The sequence below is a fragment of the Castanea sativa genome, chromosome 1 (assembly GCF_040712315.1).
Source record: "Castanea sativa cultivar Marrone di Chiusa Pesio chromosome 1, ASM4071231v1".
Taxonomy (NCBI): domain Eukaryota; kingdom Viridiplantae; phylum Streptophyta; class Magnoliopsida; order Fagales; family Fagaceae; genus Castanea; species Castanea sativa.
In genome coordinates, this window is record NC_134013.1 from 67,999,991 (window position 1) to 68,026,974 (window position 26,984).

Below are 26,984 nucleotides of genomic sequence, written 5' to 3' on the forward strand. Positions count from 1 at the left end.
GCTTGACAGAATTGACATCTCTATTCTTTAAAATTTCTATTCATGGGGAATAAGGAGAGAGTAGTTACTACAAAGCCCAAACAATTCGAAAAAAAGGGAAAATGTCTTTTGTTTCATTTCTTGAATAATTTCCATGCATAAAACAATGGCCAACTATGTGTTTTTTGTACTTATATTGTTGGGGAGAGAAATACAATAGTGTCTTCTTTACTCAGCCGCTTAAAGGCGGACATGGGAGCCTTCCTTGTACAACTATGAGAGTCATCAATACACAATCGTCTTGACTCACCACAACTAGAACCAACATCAATGGTGTGCTCTTGACTTAACCATGCTTGAGGTGGACATGAGAGTCTTCCTTGCACAAAACTATGAGAATCACCAATTCACAATTGTCTTGGCTCACCACTACTAAAAGCTTGCACCAGCACAATTATGGGATTCACCAATACACAATCACTTTGACTCACCACTACTAGAACCCTTACTCAACTATGGGAAAGAGAACATGTGAGTCTTTCTTGTTCTACCTAGTGGGACCCACACCTTGGGGAGACTCCTTAAGTGCCTTTGTATACTTATGTTGTTGGGAAAAGAAATACATTGGGAAGACTTTAATTAAGTAGTTAATATATCATATAAAAACACACTTAACCCAACTATGTTATATTAATAACCAATCTTCCTTCTCAATAGTATCTAATGTAAAACTTACTACTTAACCAACCACACTACTCACACAAATATTATAACATACGGCTTGTTCACTAACTCCCCTCAAACAATAAAGTAGGGGTAGTTGGTTTAGTTACTTAAACTTCATTTATTGTTTTACTAACTTGATGTTGCTGAAATGTATTAACTTATACACAAGGATAATCACAAAAAGGAACAAGTGTGCTGCTTGCTTTAAGCAATTCACCAAAATGGAGCACTTAGTGGAGCACATGAGAACCTCCAATCATTCAGTTCATGAACCCACATGCGGAATTTGTAAGAAACATTGCAGATCTTTTGAATCTCTAAGGGAACATCTTATTGGTAATCTTCATTTTTTCTATTAAACTTCAAACATCTTGACTCCATTGAAGATACCTTGTGATAATTACTCTCCTCTAACGGGCCCATTGCCAAAAGAAGCTTGCAAAAGTATTTTCAGCAATCAAGGATGCGAATTCTGCCTAGTTATCCTCAATAACCCGGATGCACTCAGGTTTCACCAAGAAATTTGCCAACTCCCCAGTGTAAATGCTGTATCTTTCAACTAGCACTAAGATCAAGAATTTCTGATGCTGATCGAGTTGAATACAGATTCTTTTGTGCTTTTTCCTGGTTCTAGGGACTACTTGCTCAATTGGCTAACTTGAGCATTTTTGAGAATTTGGTAATCGATACTGGTCAAATAAGAAGGCCACAAGTAGTTGCACTCGCTTGCAAAATGGCTGGTGGTGGCAGTGATGGCTCCCTAGATCTCTGTGCAAGGGTCTGCCTCATTGATGAAGACGAAAGCATAATTTTCCATACTTATGTCAAGCCAAAAATTCCAGTCACAGAATACAGGTATGAATAGGTCTCCACCATTCTTCTCCTGATTTCAACCCATATATACTTACCAATGACAAAATCTTAGTCCAAATTTTTTGGGTCAATTATGGATTCTCAATAGATTAGTCGGGTCAGTAACATGTATTCAACCCACAAATGTCTTAACACTATAATTTACGTTTTTTTGAATAATTTATAGGTATCAAACAAAAGGCATTCAAGCAGAATACATCAGGGAGGCATTGCCTCTGAGCCAAGCGCAGAGGAAGATTCAAGACTTCCTCTACAATGGAGAACCAATGTGGAAGCTTAGACCCACCGATGGAAAAGCAAGTATTCTTGTGGGTCATATTTTGGATTATGATCTTGACCTTTTACAGATAGATTACCCAGCAACAATGATGAGGTAAAGCTCTTCAAGGAACGAACAAAGTTTTGATGGTTCTTTGGTATCATCAACATTTCAGCTTCTACTAAACGTACACCAGTAACTGATAAATAAAAAATTGAAAATAAAAATAAAAATAAAGATAAAGGAATATAACAATACTACAAACATGGCCAAAATTGGAAATTAATCGCGTTTTCCAAACAATATAATTAGTAAGTAATGTTACAAAACTATATTTTTTACTAATATCTTGAGTATAAGAGAGTCGATTTTGGGCCTAAAATCGAGTCTTTAAGGGTCGATTTTCATGGTCTGCTCACGTCTGATGTTGCATTTTTTTCCACGTGGCATTCACCTAGAAATCGAGTCTCTAAGACTCGATTTATAAGCAAAAAAAAATTTAAGTCTATCTCTTATGTACAAGCCATACCAAAAAAAAAAAAACATAGCACCTTCACCGTTGGCCCACCAGCCACAACCACAAACCCCAGCAGCTGAACAAAAAAAAAAAAACACAATCCAGCGCCAACACAGCACAGCCACCGTCAATACAATACCACCAACAAACCCACAGCCACCACAAAACAAACCCACAGAACACCACAAAACAAACTCATAGCCTCAAATCACAAATTGGACCCACAAATCACAAATCAAACCCACGCCGATCAAATCGCAAATCAAACCCAAACACCGAAACCACACACCGATCTCAACCCTGAAACCAACGCACACCGATCTCAACCCCACCACATGCCCACGCCACACACTGATTTGTAACCCATTTGTCCCTGCTGAGAGAGATGTGAGAAAGGAAAGAGATGGAGAAGCAGAGAGGCAACAAAGAAAAAAGTTGCGTGAGTGAAAGAGAGAAAGGAGAGAACAAAACAGAGAGTGGGGAGAGAGGAAGAGAAGGTTTAATTTTTTTTTTTTTTGGTATTTCTGGGAATGGCTTGTACACGAGAGACTTACACTTAATTTTTTTTTTTTTTTTGGCTTATAAATCGAGTCTTAGAGACTCAATTTCCAAGCGGATGTCACATGGAAAAAATGACACATCAGACGTGATCAGACCATGAAAATCGACCCTCAAAGACTCAATTTTTAGGCTAAAAATCGACTCTCTTAGACTCGAGATGTTAGTAAAAAATATAGTTTTGTAACAGTACCTACTAATTATATTGTTTGAAAATTAATGTTAATTTCCAATTTTAACCCTACAAACACACCAAATTACACATGTCGATATGATTGACTATGAGTGATTGATAAAAGATAGTAAGTCCATGTAAGTAGGAGTAGAAAAAGAGTGTCCACCACATTAACATGTTAGAGCTACCTTAAGTTACCTAATTAAATTCAAGTAATGTTAGAGTTATAAATTATTTTACAAATTTTTATATATTAGTGACGTGTTATGATCCACATCAGCTTTTAAAAACAAATACAAGATATTAAATCTAAAATTTAATTACAAGTCTTAAATAATTTTTTTTTTTTTTTTATTAAAACAATGAATCGTTTTCACCAGACCATCCGTTCTCTTTCTACATCTACGGTGACTTACCCATTGCCAGCCAAGCCACACTCACACACCAATTTTCTTTCTTTAAAGTGTTATTTTAGATTCAGTTTCAAACCAATTGCTGTACAGCATAGAAACTCCCAAATCCAAACGAAATCTTACTCTAAGTTTCAAAGAAAATGCCACTGCCGGGTAGCTTCTTGTTATGTACTAAATAATATTATCAACAATATTAGCAATCTCAAATAACAATCACACACAAAAACACAAATATTTACGTGAAAAACCTTTTTTCCTTGAAGAGAAAAACCATGGGACAAACTCTGAATAATTTCATTATTATCAAATCAATTACAATAATTCTTGTGTGTCTCACGGCTAAAGAAAAATCTCTCTTATTTTTCTTTGCTCTCACACGCACTAATTATCTTTCTCAAATGCGGCAACACTTTGTTCTCTCATTTCTATTTTTCTTCTTCATAGACAGCTCTCTCTCTCTCTTGGCTGTCTTCTTTCTCTAAGCGGCTCCCTCTTTGGAGCTCACCCAAAAGGGCCAAAACCTAATAAATATTTTCTTTATATATAAACCCAGTCATAGACTTCTAGTAGCACACAAATCCTAGTACAAATAAGAATTCTTTAAAGAGAGGTGTTACGCTCACAACATTTTCACAACAAAATTATAAGTAGTTTGTTGTTATTAGTTCAAATTTGAATCTAACACTAAGATTACTTTTTTGTCCCAACAATAATAACCAATAACAACCTGCCACTTAGGATTTATTGAAAAAATATTGTGAAAATATTGTAGACATATTATTTCTCTTCTTGAAAACCACCCACCACAATATCTTATTTCAAATAGGTTTAATTCTTTTGTTTTCTTAGGAGTTCACTAACTCCTAATTCTGCTTGCAGTAGAATTCTCGATGCAAGCCACTTCTAGTAGCACACAAATCCTAGTACAAATAAGGATTCTTTAAAGAGAGGTGCTATGCCCACAACATTTTTACAACATTTTCACAACAAAATTATAGGCGGTTTGTCGTTATTGGTTCAAATTTAAATCTAACACATAGATTACTTTTTTGTCCCAACAATAATAACCAATAACAACCTGCCACTTAAGATTTGTTGCAAAAATATTATGAAAATATTGTAGACATATCATTTCTCTTCTTGAAAACCACCAACCACAATATCCTATTTCAAATAGGATTAATTCTTTTGTTTTCGTAGGAGTTCACTGACTCCTAATTCTGTTTGCAGTAGAATTCTCGATGCAAGCCCATTGTATAGGCTATCATGTAGGCTGGACCCTTTGGTGCTGTGCACCCAACACTTCTTAGCCCACCAACCCAAAACACCATTGTAGCCATATAGTCCATAGTCTCCCGAACCCAAGAGAGAGAGGGAAAAGAGGAGAAAGTATCTTATACGCCCGGCTTATAAGACTTATGTGAGGTTAAAATGTAGCCTCATGGCGTCTTGTATTTATTTATTTATTTTTAAGACATAATTAAATATTAATTCTAGTATTTGAGTTGTATTTCAATCTTTTAAAAGCTGATATGGAGCATACCACATCAATAGTTTGTAAAAATTTTATAAAATAATTTGAGACTCTAGCATCACTCGTGAAATTCAAACATGGCTGCATTGATTAGTTAATGACAATTAAATTCAATATAGTAATGCCTAAATTTAATTTAAAAAAAACATGATAGGTATATCAGCTCCATATTAAGATACTAGTAGCATTTCATTTGAGATGTACAATGAAAACATATGACCACAGGGATGCAGCAAAATATCCTCCACTGATGCAAACAAACAAACTCAGCAACTCTCTCAAATACTTAGCACAAGAATATCTCGGGTAAGTAACCTACATGAGTTTTTTTTTTTTTTTTTTCATCTTTTAGCCTTTGTTAGTCTTTTTAAATATATAAACTCTGAGGAAGTAAAGAAGCTTCAGTGTTTAGGTATGACATTCAAACTTGCAATGAAGACCCTTATGAGGACTGCGTTGCATCAATGAGGCTTTACAAGAGAATGAGATCCCAAGTTCACATAAGAGAGGATCATCCACTGGCTTCCGACTCACAAAATCAGAATAATTTTGCATTATGGAGGCAAAGCGAACTTGAAGAGATGAACCCAGAACAACTATTGGAAATTTCAAGGTCTGATTACTACTGTTGGTGCTTGGACTCCCAAGGTTAATTCTTGAAAGGTGTTGCATATCTAATTCAGTGTGCAAGACAATTGCAAATTCTTATCCAATTAATGTATTATTTGTAGAAATGACAATAAAATGTAACGTGTCATTTCAATTAGATGTTACTCCTACTATGCATGCAATGGTATTTAAACTACTACCAATTTTATTACAATAAAACTTACAAACTAACCAGATAATGAATATGATTGGAAACATGTCAATAAACATTAAAAAAAATTATGCATTTTTATTTTGTGATTTGTGGCACATCAATTTGTAAAGTTTATCTTGTAAAATTTTTAGTATACTTAATTAACATTAATCTTTTTAGTTACCATTTATGCCTTTTCATATGTCTATTCGTATCATCTGCATAAAATGCTCGGACCAATTCATTTTGAAAAAATGGGGTTGATGCCGTTGACTAAAAGAAGCAGAAGTGAAATAAAATAAAAAAGAGGGACTATACCATATAGACTGCTGGTCTTATGTTATTCTAACACTCCCACACTACTCTTTGTAAAGGTTTTGCTTGCTTGTAGGAAAGGGAATGTAAAGGTTTTGGAGTGCTGCTATATGTTTTGGTCGAAGTAAAATGCACTAGGAGGTACTCTGTTAGACCTAAATAAACATAATACTTCAACTTCATAAGTGATATTTTTAAATAAATTACATTCTTCTTGTTATTATCCTCCTCTATATTCATTTCCTACTAAAATCCAACACAAAGAGTAGGAATGCAAAGTAGAACATCTCAAACATGTAACAATACATGTCCACACCCCCTTTTACATAATACCTAATGCATATGCAAGGATATATTAGTTACACATATTGCAGAAACTAGATATTATTTCTCATGGGATTGGATACACAACCACTTTTCCAGTGGCCCTGTTAGAGTCAAGGTAGGAAAATGCTTCAACAGTCTTAGAAAATGGAAACGGGCTTTTAGGGTCAATCACTGGCTTCACCTTCCCACTTTCCAGGTAAGGTTTCAGTTTCTCCAAGATAGACCCTTTAGAAGTGAGCACAAATATAGTTGCTGGTGGAACTACAGGGCCTACTATTGTCACAACATGCCCGCCCTCTTTCACTGCCTTGACTGCCCTATCAGTCTGCCCTGTTTTTGTGCACAACTAAAATTAGTCTTCGATATGTTGCAAGTAATCATTACATGTTGAATAGAAAACTACAATTAGATTGGCAGGTAATGCACAAAAATTAGTCTTTCACCAACCCTCTGGTTTCTAGATGGAAATCATTCTAAACACAAAGTTAGACACAAAAAGGCCACAAGAATAACAATTGTTTAGGTTGATTATTGTCAAAGGACCCCCCCCCCCTCCCCCAAACAAGACCCAATTCTAAGTATAGAATTCATTGATCAAATTATGCTTATGACGAAGCGAAACAAATTCAAAATCTTACCAACTGCATCATATACGACATCAAATTTCTCCGGAAGTTCTTCAAAGTTTTCCTTGGTATAATCAATGGCCAAATCAGCTCCCAAACTCTTCAATAGCTCCAGTTTCCCAGTGCTTGAAGTAGCTGCTACCTTGGATGCACCAAAAACATGCTTTGCTAGCTGCCCCAGACATTCAAAGAATAAAAAGGACATACAAGGATTATCATATCTGAGAAAGAGTAAGGATGACAAGACTAACTATTCACAAGGTTAACAGGAGGGCATTGGAATATCAATGAGAGTGGAGATATACCTGAATAATCTGTGTTCCAACTCCACCAGCACCACCCAAAACAAGGATGGATTTACCTGCAGAGAATTCAGTTCGTTCAAGGCCTTCATAGGCAGTCTCAATAGCCAGGGGAAGGCTAGCAGCTTCAACAAAACTTAGATTTTTGGGTTTCAGAGCCAATAGTCTCTCTTCAACAGCAGTGTACTCGGCCAAAGTGCCATAGCTTTTTGGGTGGTCTAAAGCTTTTTCATTGAGGTCTCCGTATACTTCATCTCCTTCCTTGAAATTCTTCACTTGGCTTCCCACTTTTACCACTACCCCAGCTACATCATAGCCCACAACAATCTATACAAAATAATAACAACAATAAGAAGAAATGATAATCTTACTAATAAAAATAAAATTTTTAAAAATATATAGGTATTGATATTAATATTTTTATAAATTAATAAGTGATTCATGCACTATTGGATTTTTTTTTTTTTTTTTTTTTGGAGAACCTAGTGGATTTTGTACTCATTGGTGATACTAAAAATATTAAAACCCCCCTCCTCCGCTTATTATTAGGAAAAAAATCAAATCAAATCCTTGCAGAATTCTTGTAAGTTGTAACCTTGATTCAATGACAGCTCTCACAGATTAGTGACAGAGGTACCCTCAAAGTTGATTTTTTTTTTTTTTTTAAATATGTAAGCTTGTAGAAGGAGTTCAAGTTTCTAATATTTGAAACTTGCGGCCCTCAAAATTTTCTCTATTTTTTTTTTATTCGTTGAGAAATTCAAAATTATCTCTTGAGACTTCTTCTATAATGGTCCTCATTCACAATCTTATTTCAACTTTTAACTTTATGTCCACCCGGTTAAAATATTGAAATAAGACGAGCTTCTCCTAGTCTCTAATGACGACTCAACCAAAATATCAAATAAAAATTGACATTTTTCTTTTATACTTTTATATCTTTCATGCCATGGTACTTTTCTTCATATCAAACCATAGCAAGAATATATAAGTTTCTTCTAAAACTACTCTGGCTCATTTCACCAAATTGTTTTTAGACTCCTTATAGGTGAAATTTGTAATTATTTTTTAGAATAAATAAACATATATATATATATATATTTATATTCATTCAGAATAAAGTTATTACTTTAATAAATTTGCGCTAAATTCATAATTTGTTAAATTTAATTTTAAATTAATTAACTGCAGTTAATATTACCAAGAACCAGGATTGTTTCTTATTAATCATTATTGTCATTTAATTTTTAAAATTAAAGTACAACCAAGTTAAGAACTATTGATACATTTGTTTAAAAAGAAAATATGTTGATAGTTTAGAAAGCAACTTTTTCATTCTCTTGTTGAAACTTCAACTCTCAAAAACATCATTTCAAATATCTAAGTTGAGTTTCTTAAAAATAATTTGGTTGTCCATGTTAAAAGCAAACTTATTGAGATCTTCAATTTCTCTGCAAGCGCTTAGGCTACAATATCTAGCCATTAACATGATTTCCATCAAATCTCTCAAGCAAAGCTCGATCAACTAACGGCAGCAGTAGCACAACAACAAGGCTAGAGCAAAGAACTACAAAGCAAAGGTGTAGCACTTGCAGTAGTGAAAGAGTTGGATTCATCGAGTTTCCAAATGGGAGATATGCCCATTTTTTTGTAAACTTTAAAAAATCAAAAGCAAAATGGAGACAATGCCATTTAAGCATTAATTATACACATCCATGGATACCATATAATATATAATATACATCTTTTGAGAATGTTCTATGTTAAAAGAGTCCAAATTTGATAAGGATGAGTGTAAACCTCATGTTTTATATCATCCAATAAAAGATTATCACATCAAAACTCAATGGTCTTACCATCCCTAATAACATTTCAACACATTCACAATTTGATTGGATTTATATATGGGTATTAAAATTATTAGATATGGTTGTGTTTATTCTTAAATATGTAATAAAATGATATGGTATGTTAGGATTGGAGTAAAATTAAAATGGAGACAACCCAGACAGCGTTTATGAAAATCTTCATAAATGAGATGATAACAACAACAGACAACATATTCATAAACTTCTGAAATAAGAGAGAGATTGGGGAGAAGGTCTTACTGGTAAAGGAGAGTCAGTTTCCTTGAAATACCCAAGCATCCTCTTAGAATCGACAGGGTTAAGAGATGCAGCAACGACCTTGACCAGTACTTGGTCTTCCTTCACTTCTGGCACGGTTACATTTGAGTCCAGCTTCAAAACATCAACAGCCTTTCCATATTCAGAGTAGGTCCAAGCCTTATTTTTAGAGGGTATTGAAGCAGTTGGAGGAGCTGCCATTTTATTGTATGCTGAAGAAACTTGCAGGGAGAAAGAGAAGGAGTTGGGTCTGTGTTACAAAGAGAAGAGATGGCTTCGTAGTGACACTCAAAATGATGATCTTATCCTAACTCGGGTTCCTTTTCTTTTGTGACTCTGACAATATGGGAGTGAAAGGTATTTCACTTTCAGATGTTTCTTTGTAATAAAGTGACTTAAAGGTGGTTGGGACTTGGGATATTTATTTTCACAGGTTATGGACAGAAAAATTTGCATCTAGACACAAATTCTCTCATGAGGTTCAATAATGATTCATTGACTAAGCCTATAATATAATCAATGCCAGTTTTCATTACCTAGTGAAAATGCTTTTTATGGATTTTTTTTTTTTTTTTTTCTCTGAGTACATAAATTGAAGAAGAAGAAAAAAGAAGAGCGGATGAAACTATTAATCACAGTCTGAAAAAAATTTCAATAAGGATTACTCAATTCCTAAGGTAAGTTAGAATTAGATCAGCAATTAGGTAAGTTGGTCCCACTTAATAGATCATCTGATCATGCGTGATGAAGTCCAAGATCTGTTTTTCTCAACAAACAAAAAAAAAAGTCCAAGATCTGATCATATTCGATTTTCTTGTCACCCGAAAAGAAGAAAATAATGTGATTTACGAGTGAGTCTCAATTGGGGGAAATTAGTGTATTAGATGAGACCATGTCACACCCTAAGTCCATGGTATGAGCTAACCACATGACAACGGTGGCACACTTACAAAGTTTCACTGTCAAGAGTGTAAGGCTTTCTTATTGATTAGCAACTATCCTCAAAGAATATTACACCAAATAAAATCCAAAAATAACTTCAATAATTTAGCTACAAAAAATCTCCCGAGTATCAATAAAAAAAAATAAAAACCAAACCTAAAGTGTATAAAACATTATTAACAAAAAAATGCTAAATACTAGAAATTAAAATTCCTAAACTCTTCTCATGCACACAACCTTAGCAAAAACTCCAAAATTTGTTATTCCTCATAATTTGAAACTGAAACGGTAGAAATTGGGTGAGTTTGACAAGTCAGTAAATAATTAAGAATGTGTGTGTATTTTAAAAAATACTTTATGAAAATTTGAAAAAATGGTCAAAAAAGTTATTCATTTTTCTTTTTTTCTATAAAAAAATTTTTCAAAATAGTTTACTAATGTATGCCCTAAAATTGTTTCATTTTTTCACTTTTTGCCATAATACGGGAATTACCATGCTAGTTCTTTCTTAGCCTTGATTTTGCAATTGGAAGGTGTAATTTGATGTAACAATTATAATAGAGCTTTTATTTTCTCATATCTATTTTTTTATTTCCACTTTTTCATATTCTTTTTTTTTTTTAGATATCAACCATTTTTTTTATTATGTGCACATCAATACATCAATCAAAAACATCTGTGTAAAATAGTAAATGTTTTCTAGTGCATGAGAATATTTTTGCCATTATAACAACTAACAATTCCCTAATATTTAGTGGGCTATGGTGTTGCTGAAAGTTCTAGTACTTTTTTACTAAAGGTAAATGTAGTAATGATGTAAGTCACTTTTATCAACAACAACAACAAAAAACAAAAAACAAAAACAAAAACAAAAAAGCAAATAACGTCTTACACTTATTGGTGTTGCTAAATAAGGCATAGCAAAAAGCGGAAATTAGGTTCAGCCTTTATGCAATACGTCTTGCACTTATTAGTGTTGCTAAATAACGCATAGTTGCTTCTCAAAAATAAAAAATAAAAAAAATAACGCATAGTTGCTAAGGTGGTGTTTGGATTTATGTTCATGTCTGCGTTTTTCTTCTTTGTGCATTTTCAGCCTTTTTTTTTTTTTTCAGCCGCAATTTTTAATTTTCAACAATAAGTTTTATATAAACAGACCACATAGCAAAAAGTGAAAATTAGGTTCGGCCTTTATGCACTACGTCTTGCACTTATTGGTGTTGCTAAATAACGCACAGCAAAAAGTGGAAATTAGGTTCAGCCTTAGAACTCAATTTTTGTAAGTGGATTGTCATTTGTCAATCACAATCAAGGCCAATGGTCCTAAGAGATAAGAAGAGCAACAGCCAACTCTGAAATTTTTTTTTTTTTTTTTTCTGTTTGGTAATGTTGTTATAATTACAATGTTTGTATTTTTTGAAAATATATGTGGGTGAAAAAATATGTGTAATATTGTTTAGGTGTAAATGCACTTTTAGTCCTTACATTTTGCACAGTTTTCTATTTTAGTCTCTACATTTTTATTTTATCACTTTTAGTCCCTAAACCAATTAACGCTTGACATTTAAGTCCTTACTCACCCAACTAACAAAAAATGCTGACATGGCTAACGGCACAGTAAAATAATAATTAAAAAATCTATTTTGGCATTAAAAAATTGCCACGTCAGCATCTAAATTTAAAAAAATTAATTAATGCATTAATTTTAATTAAATGAAAAAAAATTAAAAACAAAAAATCACATTAATTGAGATCTAAGAGTGCCTTGAACAAGAACAACAAAAACACAAACCTAGAAATTTAAAATATAAAATAAAAATAAAAAAAACAACAACAAAAAACAACCATTCAAGATTGTCAAAAACGCATATCAAAAACCAAATCAAGCCCACCTGACATAGATCAAAAACCACAATCCAATCTTCGTTTGCGTTACAACAATGCAAACAAACCAAACCCATCTTCGAATCCAAACACACCGGCCAAAGAAACCCCACACCCACAAGAACACCTGGTCGAATTAAAATGATATTTCAGTCATGTGTAGATAGAAAACAGAATTTCAATGGAAAATGACACAAGAATTAGCTCCAAACAACCACACATCAAATCAAATCAAATAAAAAGTATGTATGATAGTCAAGAAAATGAATAAATCTCTTTTATTCAGCTGAACCAACATTCATCATCTGCTTCCAATACCCAAGAATTCATTTTTTCCATTTCTTTTCATTGTTCTCCGGAAACCAAAAAAAAGCACAACTAGATCAGCACAAAAAAAAAAAAACATTCTTTCAAAACCAAATAAACCCCAGTAATTAATTTTCTTTCTAATCATTCTATTTCCCCAGCAAACAAACAGAACACAAGAAACTCAACAAAACCAAAACTTTAGCTAAAAAAGAAGAAACCCAGATCGGAAAGAAAACCCAAGACGGATTTGCAGACGAAGACGAATGGGCTGAGGATCAACTCAGAATTGGTGAGGGAGTACTTGATTGGCCCGCCGTTGTGGAGCGGACCTGGGCCAAACGAATTGGACTCAGATTCAGGTTTAGCTCCAGTTGGTTCCTCTTGCTCCTTTGGAGGTAGATTGAGCTTTTCGATAACAGATTTGCACTCGTGAGTTAGCTTAGAGTGTTTACGCTACGAAGCATTTTTGACGATCTTTTTCTTCTACATTATTTTGAATTCATTTGTTTATATTATGTTTGGCAATCTACAACTCATTTTTTGGGTTTATTTTGTGTTTGTTTCCTAAGAAAATAAAGGTTTATGGGTTCGTTGGAGATTGGTTTGTTTACTGGGTTTATGGGTTTGATTTGTGAAAATCATGTGGATTAGTGATTTGCTGGAGAATTCGGTCTTGAATGGTTGTTTGTTGTTGTTGACTTTTTTTTTTTTTTTAATTGCTGGCTTTGTGTTCTTAGATCTGGGTTTATGTTCTTGTTGTTCTTGTTCAAGGTACTCTTAGATCTCAATTAATGTGATTTTTTGTTTTTAATTTTTTCATTTAATTAAAATTAATAAATTAATTTAGATGTTAACGTAACAATTTTTTAATACCAAAATAGATTTTTTTTTTAATTATTATTTTACTGTGCCGTCAGCCACGTCAGCATTTTCTGTTAATTGGGTGACGATAAGGACTTAAATGTCGCGTGTTAATTGGTTTAAGGACTAAAAGTGGTAAAATGAAAATGTAGGGACCAAAATAGAAAAAGATACAAAATGTAGGGACTAAAAGTGCATTTACGCCTATTGTTTAAACACAGAAAACTTTTTTTTTTTTTATACAAGATAGAATTTCTACTCTAGCCTAATCTAAGTGTATATGTGTGTAAAGCTCCCTCCTAGAGACTTGAATCCCGACCCTTAACCCCCACACCCCACAAGCACTTATACTTGTGGAGTGACCATCGCACCAAGAGTATACGGTGATAGAAAACTATTGTTTAAAATACACTACTAAACAACCCATTTATTTCCAATAATAATACTTTAGGAGCTGTTTGATATAGCATTTCAAGTAACAATTTTCAATTTTTAAACAACATTACATGTATTTTCACACACTTTTTCACTCACACGTATTTTCAAAAAATACAAACAACGTTACTAGAACAACGTTACCAAACGGAGTCCTATAATCAATCCTCTAATTACATATGCCAATTCTACATTTTAGTTGTTCAAGTTTTCCCTAGACAATGACTTCTTTTATATATATATATATATATATATATATATATATATATATATATATATATATATCATTTAGGCCTAAAAATAGCCAACAAAGACTCTTCTTTAGTTCTTCATTTTTCAATTCCGAGCCCACATAACTACCAAAAGGACCAAATGATCTGGAAACAAGGCAAGTTGGTTTTGTTTGGTTCAATTGGCTGTTGCATAAACAATGATAATGCTGAAAATCGTCAATGAGCCAAATAGTCCTTACATGCCCTTGGTAACCTATGCAACACAAATAAAAAGAAAACCTTGCAAAAAGTACCGGTGTGGTACCATCCAAAAACCCTCTGAAGGCTAAGTAAGAAAAGAGAATTTTCTATCACTCTAGAGTGTCAGAGCTAGGGTATCATTTTGCGTACCTTGATTTTTGAGGGTTTTGGGATTTTTATAGTAGTGTAGAGTTGACTATTGATTTCTTGATGAAGAGGGTATTTCTTTGTAGGGAAGATCCTCATTAATGCTCGCATTTTGTGAGGCCCTTTCCTTGTAGGGATTCCCCTGATTATGGTCAAGCGTAAAATGCAAGATATTCCCATATTAGGATTCTTGGAGACCACTTAGTCCATGTAGGTGCCACGTGGCTTTGCCACCTGTCTCCATCAAGTCCGCCCACTTTAAAGAGTTCGTCCCCTTTAAAAAGTCCATCCACTTTAAAGAATACATCCATTTCTCTGCCTTCTATTCAAGACATGACTCCGTCTATCGGTTCTTTGACTGTTAGGCTATCCAAATTGTCTCTCTTGACGTCACCGTCGCTTATTATTAACTTTGCAAATTGGATCCATCTGCTTTTGAGATTTATCCCTATCAGCTGCCCCCTCACTCCATAGGTCCATCACTCGGTATCCCAGACGGACATGTGGGGTGACGGTTTCACTTAGTTTTAGGGAGGCATGTTTTAATTGACAGGGTAGTTGAGAGTCATAAATGTTGAGGTGCACATGGCAAAATTTTAGTGGCTGGTTACTTGGATCAAAGCGTCGCTTTGTCTTCTGCGTCATTTTCCCTATATATATATATATATATATATATATATATATATATATATATATATATATATGTCGCCTCTCCCCTTCATTTCTACTTTTTGCAACTATTTCCAAGTGTCAAAGCGCCACTGTCATCTATAGGAATCTGTCAGTTTGTCACCACGTGTCCATTCACCATATCACTTTCATCCCTTTTCCACATTGTACACCTGTAAGTGCTCTCCTTCCTGCACTCGTGCATTTTCTATTTTCTTCTTTAAGTGTTATATGCCCGTCGAGTATATAGACTTGTAGAGTCTTAGGAGTTTATCTGTCGCTTGTAGGTGTAATAATGTCTAATGAAGAGTCGAGTGAACAATCGTGTGTCCAAGAAGGAGCGGGCTACGATGATGTGTACCCGTCAAGTGAAGGCGACCCCAACGCCTCTTCTCCTGAAAGGGTTCCGTCTGCCAAGTCACCTTCTAAGGAGGAGGATGAGGATTTGGACGTGGATGGTTCAGAGAGTGATACAAGTGGAGACTCAGACGGCGAGAAGAATGTTGAATCTCCTATTAGCTCCGTCATTGGCCCTGACGGCCTTAAGAAGTTCGTTCTCCCACCGTTGTCGACGGTCAATGATTTTAACTCTACCATTAAAAAAAGTCACTTCAATTCCTTGCGTGAAAGGTATTAGATTCCCGTCGACATCCTCATCTGTCTACCCCTTAAGTTTGAAAACTGTTATTACCGTGGTGCTAATGATGTCGGGGTGTATGAGCAAATATTCAAGGCAGGATTTAGACTGCCTTTAAGTGCTCTCCACTGTCACTTACTCCAATTCCTAGGACTAGCCATCACCCAAATTGCTCTGAATGCTTGGAGGATCTTCCTTGGTGCGGAGGTGTTATACGGGATTCTGAGTAAGGGGCGACGACGCCTAACCGTGGAGGAGTTCTTCCACTGTTACCATCCTAGTGAGATCGTCAAGTCCAAGGGCATCTATAGCTTTCTACCAAGGAAGCCAGTACTCAAGCTAGTGTACGAGACCCCCGACTCCAACCGGAATTGGAAGAACCGGTATTTCTTCATCCACGGAGACAATTGCGTGTGTCACCCTGACGAACGGGAGGAAATGCCCTTTGTTGATAGAACTTGGGGTATAATGCCCCCATCTAGAAGGCGTCCATTCACTTATTTAGTTTGTCTATTTATTTTGCCCGTTTGTATTTTGTCTGTCTTACCATGTTAGTCTAACCGTCTCTTATTGCAGCTCAGGACTGTCCAGAGGTTGATCTTGAACAATGGAGTTTCTTAGAGAAGATTTTAACATCCCGTTGGAAAAGAGGACATAGAAGAAGCTTGCCACCTTGGATACCCTGCACTGGTATTGTGAGGGTCCCGATCCTACTAACATTTCTTGTCACTACGACACACAAGCACGCCAATGTGATTCCGTCGCCTATTCCTTTCTCTTTTAATTGCTTTTGTAATTTTTGTCTAATTCTTTCTTACCATTCTCTTCGGCGCAAAAATGGAAGACAGTAAAAGGAGGGCTACATCTGCCAACAAGCCACCACGCAGGTGAAGAAAAAATAGGAGGAGGGCTTACCCCCTCCTGGAGGGACTGCCCATTTTAAACCGTTCATCAAGAGGAAGAAAACGGACAAGGTTAATCACTACAACCGTCAAGGAGACTCCTCCAGCCTCCAAGCTGCCCTCCTCCCCCCCCCCCCTCCCCCGATCACGGGGTTGGGAAAGGCTTGATAACGGCCAAAAGCCCCGTTGTTGAGAAGCGCCCTCCCCTCCTCCACGAAGATTCGCAATACGCCCTTAGCCAACTCTCGTCCATCATCAAGGACAATGATTATGAGGACTTGGGTAATCATGCAACAGAGGCCATAGGGGAAACCAGCCTCTTCAGTTTGGCTCAGGTGTGTGACCATCTACTTTTTCCTTCCGTCCTCTTTCCCTCCGTCTCTTAATTACCCTCATCTCTAACCTTGTATTTTACTCTCGCAGGGGGTGCTAATGATGAAGGGGCTAATGGACCGTTATATGGCCCGTGAGAAGCCGGTTAACCGTCTAAAGGAGAGGGCCAAGACCGCAAAGACAGAGCGGAATGAGCTTAAAGCCTCATGGGAGGTTCAGGTCAAAAAACTTGACATCACAATGAAGGCCCTAAAGGATTCGGAGAATCAGGCCGAGACACTAAAGAAGGTACTCAAAGACAAGGAGGAGAGATCTCTTCTTTAAGGAACCAGGTCTATTAGGCTAAGGAGGATGGAAAGACAGAGTTTCGCAACTCTAACGGTTTCCTTGCCAAGCTTGGCAGTTGCTATGCTGACGGTTTTAGTGAGTGCCTCCGTTAGGTCAAGGCTCTTTTTCCTAACTTGGACGTGTCTCGGGTCTCTTTGGATGACGTGGCCCAGACCCCAGCCAGATCCATCAAGTCTGAAGGCACCGATGAGCTATTTAATGGTGACCCCACTCCCGACGCTCAAGGTGATGGAGAAGCCGTTCCTCGGGACGGACAAACTAAATATGTCGATGATGAGAACCGTCCAGTTGATGAGGCCAAGGCAACTGAGAAAGTAGTGGACGAGGAGGCCCCTATTAACTAGCCCTAGTCTTTTGTAGACCTTTTTTTGTGGAAATTATTTTAAGAACAATGGTTATGTAATCTTAACATTGCCCACAAATTTTTAGGCTTTTTAATTACAAGTTTATTTGCTTCCGTTCTATCTAAAAGATATTGCATCTTACATCCGTCGGCTTGAATGTTTTAGGCCATTTTTTCAGTTTTTAACCCAGAAGTGATATGTCTGCCTTATAAGCATGATTTAGTAGATTTTTAGGACAACCATAGTCCGTCCATATCATGGGCTAGACCTTTTAGATAAACGTGGTCCGTCTACTTTCTTGTTTTAATAAATAATTCTGACTTATCATGTTCTTCAAGGTATCCATGGGTCCGTCCACTTAAGGACTTGTACATATTTTAAGGTATCCCTAGGATGCGTCTGTCCACTTAAGGACTTCTATATATTTGAGCATCCCTTGGAACACATCTGTCCACTAAAGGACTTATATAAGTTCTTAGGCATATCTTGGAATGCATCCATCCACTTAAGGACTTTAATAAATTCTAAGGCTTCCCTTGGAATTCCTCTGTCCACTTAAGGACTTTAATAAATTTGAGCATCCCTTGGAATGCATCCGTCCACTTAAGGACTTATATAAATTCTAAGGCATCCCTTGGAATGCATCCGTCCACATAAGGACTTTGATAAATTCTAAGACATCCCTTGGAATGCCTCCGTCCACTTAAGGACTTTAATAAATTTGAGCATCCCTTGGAATGCATCCATCCACTTAAGGACTTATATAAATTCTAAGGCATCCCTTGGAATGCATCCGTCCACATAAGGACTTAAGACAAATTCTAAAGGTGTCCTTTAAGATGCGTCCGTCCACTTGAGGACTTAAATAAATTTTATGTCATCCCTTTAGGATGCATTCGTCCAGTTAAGGACTTAGTTGTAGACGTGGTTTTATAGAGATGTATATATACACATGGCATATCTGAATAACTCCTCTTATTATGATAAATAAGTGCATAGGCCAAAAATTGTTCTTAAAAAATGAAAAGCTACCCTTTGGGCTTAAAAAGTATTGTAGATAATAAAAAACTAGAAAGAAATAAACTAGAAATGAGGAGTGGTGGTCTGCATGCCATCGTCTACTGGTAATATTTCTTTAGGTGCTCAGTGTTCCATGGATGATGCAACTTCTATCCGTCGAGTGTCTCCAGGTGATAAGTGACTTTCCTTTGCCATGAAGTGATTCTATAGGATCCTTTCCAATTGGGTCCTAGCTTTCCTTGGGAGGGATCTCTTGTGGAGCCCATCACCTTCCTTAAGACAAGGTCTCCAACTTAAAAATCCATGTGTCTGACTCTAGAGTTGTAATGCTTGGCCATAAGGTCCTGGTATCGTTCTAACCTTTGTTCAACTGTTGCTCTGACCTCATCCACTAGGTCAAGCTGCAAGTGCATGGCTTCGCCGTTCCTACTTTCATCATGGTTCTCCATTATGTAGCTTGTGAGTCTAACCTCAGCAGGGATAACGGCCTCAGTCCCGTATGCTAGTCAAAATGGTGTCTCTCCTGTAGGTGTTCTGGTTGTCGTCCTATATGCCCATAGTATACTAGGCAACTCATCTGGCCATATACCCTTTTCTCCCTCAAGTCGAATCTTGATAATTTTAAGCAAGGATCAGTTCCTAACCTCAACTTGTCCGTTGGCCTAAGGGTAGGCGAGTGAGGAGTAGTGATTCTTGACCCCCATCTGTAAGCAAAAATCCCTAAATGACTCATTGTCAAACTACTTTCCAGTTTCCATTGTCCAAGACGAATACTCTAGGGATCCCATACTTGCAGATGATGTTTCTCCAGACGAAGCTTTATATGTTTTTCTCCATGATGGTGGCCAGCGCTTCAGCTTCTACCCATTTAGTGAAGTAATCTATACCGACCACTAGGAACTTCAGCTGTCTGGCTACCGTCAGGAATGGGTCCATGATGTCTAACCCCCATTGAGCAAAAGGCTATGGAGATGTTATCGGAGTGAGCTCTTCTGTTGGCTTTCTGATGACATTGCCGAACCTCTGACACTTAGCACAAACTTTGACATAGGCTTGGGCATCCTTCTGCATGGTAAGCCAATAGTATCCTGCCCAAATCAGCTTGTGCACTAGTGACCGTGAACCCGAATGGTTCCCACAGATCCCTTCGTGAACTTCCCTCATAACATAATCTACTTTCTCAGGTCTTAGGAATCTTAGATACGGTTGGGAGAAGCCTCTTTTGTACAAGATGTCCTTTATTAGGACGAATCGTGCCTCCTAAACCTTCAGCTTCCTTGCAGCCTCCTTACCGTCAGATAGTGTGCCGTCTTTCAAGTATGAAACTATCGGTGTGGTCTAGTTACTGTCTGAGCTTATTTCTTGCACATCGACGCTCTCTATCAAAGGCAAAAGTTGAACAAAAGATAGTACCTTACTAGGGATGAGCATGTGTTCTGCTAATTCAGCCTTGGCAAGACAGTCGGCTTGCTTGTTCTCTTCCCTTGGGATTCGAACAAACTTGGCCTGAAGCTCGACCACCCGTTTCCTTACTTGCTCCGGGTATTTCTTCATCCGTTCACTTTTGCATTCGTTGTCACCGTTCACCTGACTTATGACCACCTAAGAATCACAATAAATAACCATACTTGTGACCCCTGCTGCTTTGACGAGATCCAGTCCTGCCATTAAAGCTTCCTACTCCGCCTCATTGTTGGTCATAGGGAAGTCGAGATGAACCATGCACTCGATCTCGTCCCCTTCAGGAGAGTGGAGTACTATACAGCTTCGCCAGCCTGCCTGTTGGATGATCCATCCGTGTGAATACTCCATTAATTCTCTTCAGCCCCCTAGCCTTCCATATTGGTGAACTCCGCGATGAAGTTAGCAACTACCTGTCCCTTCATTGCAATGCGCGGGCGATATTGTATGTCAAATTCACTTAACTCGATTACCCATAGCGCCATCCGTCTAGCAGCTTCAGGATTACTCATTGCTCTCCGTAAAGTCCTATCTGTTATAACGACTATAGTGTGGGCCTGGAAATATGGTTTGAGTTTACGAGCTGCAGTCACTAAGGTGAAGGCTAGCTTCTCCATCAGGGGGTACTTCTCCTCTACGCCTCGAAGTGCTCTGCTAGTGTAGTATACGGGCTTCTGCACCCTATCTTCTTCTCTGACTAAGGCCACACTGACGGCAGCTAGGGAGACGGCCAGTTAGAGAAATAGTTCTTCCCCAGGTTTGGAAGGACTTAGCAACGATGTGAAAGAGAGGTGTACTTTTAAGTCCTCGAATGTTTGTTGACACTCGACCGTCCACTCAAAGGACTTCTTCAATGTGCGAAAGAAAGGCTGGCATTTGTCTGTTGCCCTTGACACGAACCTGCTCAGCGCCGCTACCTTGCCGTTAAAGCTTTGCATTTCTTTTATGTTCCTGGGTGGTGCCATCTCCATTATGGCCCGGATCTTGTCTGGGTTGACTTCAATGCCCCTATAAGACACCATGAACCCTAGGAATTTTCCAACCATTACCCCAAATGCGCATTTGCTTGGATTGAGTTTCATGTTATAAGAGCGGAGGGTATCGAAGGTCTCCTTGAGGTCGTCCAAATGGTCGTCTTCTCGTCGACTTTTCACTAGCATGTCATCCATATAGACTTGGACATTCCTCCCAATATGATGTGCAAACATTTTATTCATGAGCCTCTAATATATTGCGCCCTCATTCTTGAGTTTGAACGGCATCACTTTGTAACAAAAAAGGCCTTGGCTAGTAACGAATGAAGTTTTAACCTAATCAGCCTTGTCCAGCTTGATTTGGTTGTAACTAGAAAAAGTGTCCATGAAGCTCAACAACTAATGTCTTGCTGTTGAGTCTACCAGGACATCAACCCACGAGAGTCAGTAGCTATCTTTGGGGCACGCCTTGTTTAAATCCGTGAAGTCTACACACATCCTCCATTTTCTGTTGACTTTCTTGACCTTCACTAAATTGGCCAGCCAATCGGGATAGTATACTTCCCTGATGAATGCACATCCTGCAATTTGCATACTTCTTTCGCTATAGCCCTATCTCGCTTCTGAGCAAACACCCGCTTCTTTTGATGGATAGGGGGAAAGCAGGGTAATACATTCAACCTATGAACCATAATTGAAGGGTCGATCCCGGGCATGTCTTCATGGCTCTAGGCAAAGACATCTTGGTTCTCTCTTAGGAATGTCACAATTGCTTGGCAAACGGGAGGACTGGCGAGGGTGCCAATCCTGGTCATCCACTCAGGTCTGCAGTTATCGAGAAGTATCTCTTCCAACCCCTCAACAAGCTCTGCAAGCATTCGTTGCTCCTCTATGCTCATAGTCTGTAAGTGGTCTACCATCTCCAACATCGCTATGTAGCACTTGTGTGTTTCCACTTGGTCTCCACGCACCTCTCCTACTTTGTACTCAGTTAGGAATTTGATCATCAGGTAATACGTCGAAGTCACGGCCTTCTAGGAATTGAGGGTAGGTCGGCCTAGTATGGCATTGTAAGTAGATGAACAGCCTACGACAATGAATGTGACATCCTTGGTAATCTGTTGAGGGTAGTCACCGACCGTCACGGGTAATATAACCGCACCGAAAGGGTATACTTTCAATCATCCGAACCCGACGAGTGGTGCATTGATCGGTATGAGCCGTTCTCTCTCAATTCTCATATGTTGGAACGCCAAGTAATAAAGGATATCAGCAAAGCTCCCATTATCCACCAGGACCTAGTGATTGTTGTAATCCCCTACCCGTATGCTAACAACAACTACATCGTCGTGGGGGTGGTGGAGACGTCGAGCATCTTCCTCCAAGAACCCAACTATGGGGTTATCAACCCGTGCCATCTTTGGAATGAAACCCGTCAGCTGGACGTTCTGAACCATCCTAAGGTAGGTTTTATGGGCTCTCCTAGACGAGCCAGATGTTGCGGTGCCCCTACAATCATCCTTATGTCCCCTAAAGGTGGCCTAGGGCGCTCTCCTTCTCTTCTACCCGCCTGCTCCTACGATGGGTCCGTCCTCTCTTTGCTGATGAATCATTGTAGTTTCCCTTGTCTGATGAGGGCCTCAATCTGTTATTTTAAGTCATAGCATTCAGATGTGTCGTGATCATGATCACGATGAAAATGGCAATACTTGTCTCTAGACCTTTTGCTTGGATCTCCCTTTAACTTGCTCGGCCATGTTAAGGTTGTATCATCCTTGATTTGCATCAGGACCTGATCAATTGGGCCTGTCAACAGGATGAAATTTGAAAACCTTCCAACGGGTGGCTTGGAGCACCTATCCTCTTGTTGGTCTATTGTTCTAGAGGTCTTCCATCCTCTCTCTTGCCACGTGTCTTCCTATCTGTCCCTCTTCTTGGGCTTTTCCTCTTGAGCCAACAATGTATCTTTCGCGTTCATGTACTTGGTGGTCCAGTAAAGCACATCTGACATGGTCTTCGAGTCATTTTTGTATAAGGAGAACAAAAACTTCCCCTTCCATAAGCCATTGGTGAACGCAACAACCAGTATCTTGTCATCTGCTTCATCTATCAAAAGGGCTTCTTTGTTGAACCACGTTATGTATTATTTCAGTGTCTCGTCCTCACGCTGCTTGATGCTCATCAGGCATGCAGTGGATTTTTGTACCTGTGCCCCCTAATGAAGTATGAAGCGAACTGTGCGCTTAGCTCCTTGAAGGTGCTGTTGATGGAGTTAGGCATTAATCTGCTAAACTATACCCTTACAGGTCCTTTTAGCGTAGTCGGGAATGCTCGACGTATGATCTCATTAGAGACCCCTTGTAAGTGCATAAGGGTTTTGAATGATTCCAAGTGATCCAAGTGATCCAAGAGATCCTTAAACCCGTAGTAGGGTTCTATTTGTGGCATCCGAAACTTTGCGAAGAAGGGGAAGGAAGTGACAGGTGCTGTAAAGGGTGAATCTGTCATGTGTACCAGTTCGTCGAGGTCATTCGACACCCGTCCCTTGAGGGCGTTCATTATGAAGTCCATCCTCTCCTTCATCATCTACATCTCTGTGACCATGTGTGGTGGTTTGGTATCTGTGATAGATGGTCTGCTCAAGGCGTTGCCTTCTGGTCCCTCTTTATTCAGGGCTGGCCCTAGACATTTTGGGGCCTAAGGCGAGAATTAAAAATGGGGCCTTTTTTATACTTATATATTAATTTAATATTTTTATATTATAATATATTTCATTTAAACTCTATTTTTCTTGCCTTTTGAGATGCAAATTGACTAATTAAATTTTTGTATTCAAATTCTTCTAACACCTCCTTTTCAATCGATAGTATAGCTAATCCACTTAATCTTTCTTGGGACATTATCGATCTTAAATATGATTTTATTAATTTTAATTTTGAAAAACTTCTTTCTGCAGTAGCTACCGTAACAGGTATTGTTAGTAAAATCTTATATGCAATGCATGTATTTGGAAATGAATTTAATCTTTTTATATAACTTAGTATGTCAATTGGAGTATAATCTTTTATTTGTAAAATTTCTTTTAAAATCTTTAACTCTGACAATAAATCAAAACCATCAATATCACAATAAACATCATGTTTGAGAAAATCTTCAAGTTTAAGACAGTATTTTTGTAAACTATCATTATCTAGTGACTTCAATTTTGTGAAGTTAAATAGAAAACCAAAAATATCTTCATATATTTGAAATTGTTCAAATCTATTCTCAATTGAACTAATTGTTTTATCTACTATATATAAGAAATAATCAATTCTAAAAGATTCTTCAACAGAACGTATTATCTCATTATGAACATTTTCACCATTATTATCATTTTCTTCTAAATTATTTTGAAGTTTATTATCAAGATTTGTTGTATTGCAAAATTGAACATCACTGTTATCTTGCAATTGTATCATAATTATCTTCTAACTCTTTTTGATGAATTTCTTGCTCATATGTGATATTTTCATCTGAATATTGTGTTATATTTTGTTTATTACTAATAACAAATTTATCCATTGATCCTTTTTGAGACTCAATTAATTTTTCTTCTTTTTTTTTATTGTTTTAAGTTTTTCATATCCAGATGCATATTTCTTAGTAAATATTTCTAATCAAAATATATATTTATAAAGACTAAAATAAAAAATAACTTTCAAGTGTAGAGCAAATGAGAAATAGAACCTGATTTATATAAAAAAAGTATTGTTGTATTTTCACCGAACAATAACAAGTTTTTAGCAATTTCAACCTACATAAATAAAGACGTATTCAATATATAGCCACTAACTAATATATATAAACTGAAAACACAAGATAAATTTTTTTTTTTTTTAAAAAGCACAATCATAACAAAAATTTAAGCACAACTATAACACAACAAGACTTATTATTAATCATATCTCAAAGTTTCAGACGATTATTAATCCGGCCCTGACCCACCCAAAAAAAAAAAAAACACAAAACAAATTATTAATCCTATCTAATCTTATCACTCAGACGATTCAGAGTTTCAGACTTATCTAAAACAGTAAAACCCATTAACCCAATACCCAAAAAGCACAGCAGCAACCAGGCAGCCAGCAAGCTTTATAAACGCACTGTACGCACAGCAGCAAGCTTTTATAAAAAATCTCATCTATCTAACCCAAATCCAAAAAGAAGAAACGCAGGCAGCAGCAAGCCAGCAAGCCAGCAAGCTTTATTAAAAAAAAAAAAGAAGAAAACCTTGAAAGAAGCTTACCGGCTGAACAGAACTTAGGAAGAGGAAGAGAAAGGCCTGAGGAATTGAGGAAGCTTGCTGAATGAGAGACTCAGAGACAGAGAGTGAGAGAGAGGCGGAGAGTGGAGATTAGAGAGAAAAAGTTAAATTTTTAGGGTTTTGAGTTATTTTATTTGTTGTGATTTGTGATTGTTTTGTGGTTAATGTGTTAGACCGGATTTGTAATTTATTCGAATGATTTTTGGTTTGTCTGATTTACCAAAATTTTTATTTTTTAGTTAAAAGGATGTACCAAAATTTTGTGTTCACCTTAGGCAACTACCTAACTCGCCTAAGGGAAGGACCAGCTCTATCTTTATTCTGCCTACTGTTGGTGTGCTGAATACTATTACCCTCTTGTTCTTCTTCTTGATTTTGGGGCTCAACATCTCTTTGGCGCAACTGCTCTTCTAGATCATGGTTCTGCTTAGTAAGGCGTTCCACAGCCGTGGCCAAAGTCTACACCTGTCTCTCGAGGACAGCGGCGCATGGTTCACTCTCTTGATTGTTTGTTGTTGTCATCGAGTGTGTGAGTACCATACAACTCTTTGTCTAGGAAGTGGCAATATGGCTATCGTGTTTTCCACAAACGGCGCCAATTGGTGATGCTAAAAATCGTCAGTGAGCCAAATAGTCCTCGAGTGCCCTTGGTAACCTGCGCAACACAAATAAAAAGAAAACCTTGCAGAGAGTACTGGCATGGTACCGGCCAAAATTCCTCCAAAGGCTAAGTAAGAAAAGAGAATTTTCTATCACTCTAGAGTGCCAGAGCTAGGGTATCATTATGCGTACCTTGATTTTTGAGCTTTTTAGGAATTTTATAGTAGTATAGAGTCAACGTTGATTTCTTGGTGGAGATGGCATTTCTTTGTAGGGAAGATCTTCGTTAATGCTCGCATTTCGTGGGATCCTTTCCTTGTAGGGATTCCCCTGATTATGGCTAGGCATAGAACGCAAGATATTCTCATATTAGGATTCTTGGAGACCACTTAGTCTACGTAGGTGCCACATAGCTTTGCCTCCCGTCTCCGTCAAGTCCGCCCACCTTAAAGAGTTCGTCCCCTTTAAAGAGTCCATTCGTTTCTCTGCCTTCCATTCAAGACATGACTCCATCTACCGATTCTTTGATTGTTAGGCTATCCAGACCGTCTCTCTCGGCGTCACCGTTGCTTATTATTAACTTTGCAAATTGGATTTGTCTGCTTTTGGGATTTATCCCTATCAGACAATATTTTTTTTCCCGTTGTTAATATGGCATGTTTTCATTTATGCGTCATAAAAATAATATTTGTAATACAGTCCTTGTACGTGTAAAAATGACATTGATCTAATCACAACTTAATAACATAACATGTAAAAGTGATGTCAACATCATAATATGTTATAAAGAAAAAAAAAATTATAACC

At 37.3% G+C, this 26,984-nt stretch overlaps 2 protein-coding genes across 2 annotated transcripts; one reads left to right on the forward strand and one right to left on the reverse strand.

The window, feature by feature from the left end:
- Positions 1-842: 842 nt before the first annotated feature.
- Positions 843-5,687, forward strand: LOC142632764 (RNA exonuclease 4-like). Its single transcript, XM_075807109.1, has 6 exons — positions 843-1,040; positions 1,122-1,253; positions 1,340-1,560; positions 1,745-1,951; positions 5,260-5,340; positions 5,447-5,687. The coding sequence occupies exons 1-6, from the start codon at positions 843-845 to the stop codon at positions 5,685-5,687; spliced, it is 1,080 nt and encodes a 359-aa protein (XP_075663224.1).
- Positions 5,688-6,307: 620 nt separating this feature from the next.
- On the reverse strand, positions 6,308-10,056 carry LOC142622822 (2-methylene-furan-3-one reductase-like). The gene is made up of 4 exons (XM_075796371.1): positions 9,515-10,056; positions 7,410-7,733; positions 7,117-7,276; positions 6,308-6,808 (listed from the first exon to the last, which is right to left on the reverse strand). Exons 1-4 carry the CDS (start codon positions 9,731-9,733, stop codon positions 6,543-6,545), a joined length of 969 nt encoding a protein of 322 aa, XP_075652486.1. The 5' UTR covers positions 9,734-10,056; the 3' UTR covers positions 6,308-6,542.
- Positions 10,057-26,984: the final 16,928 nt, after the last annotated feature.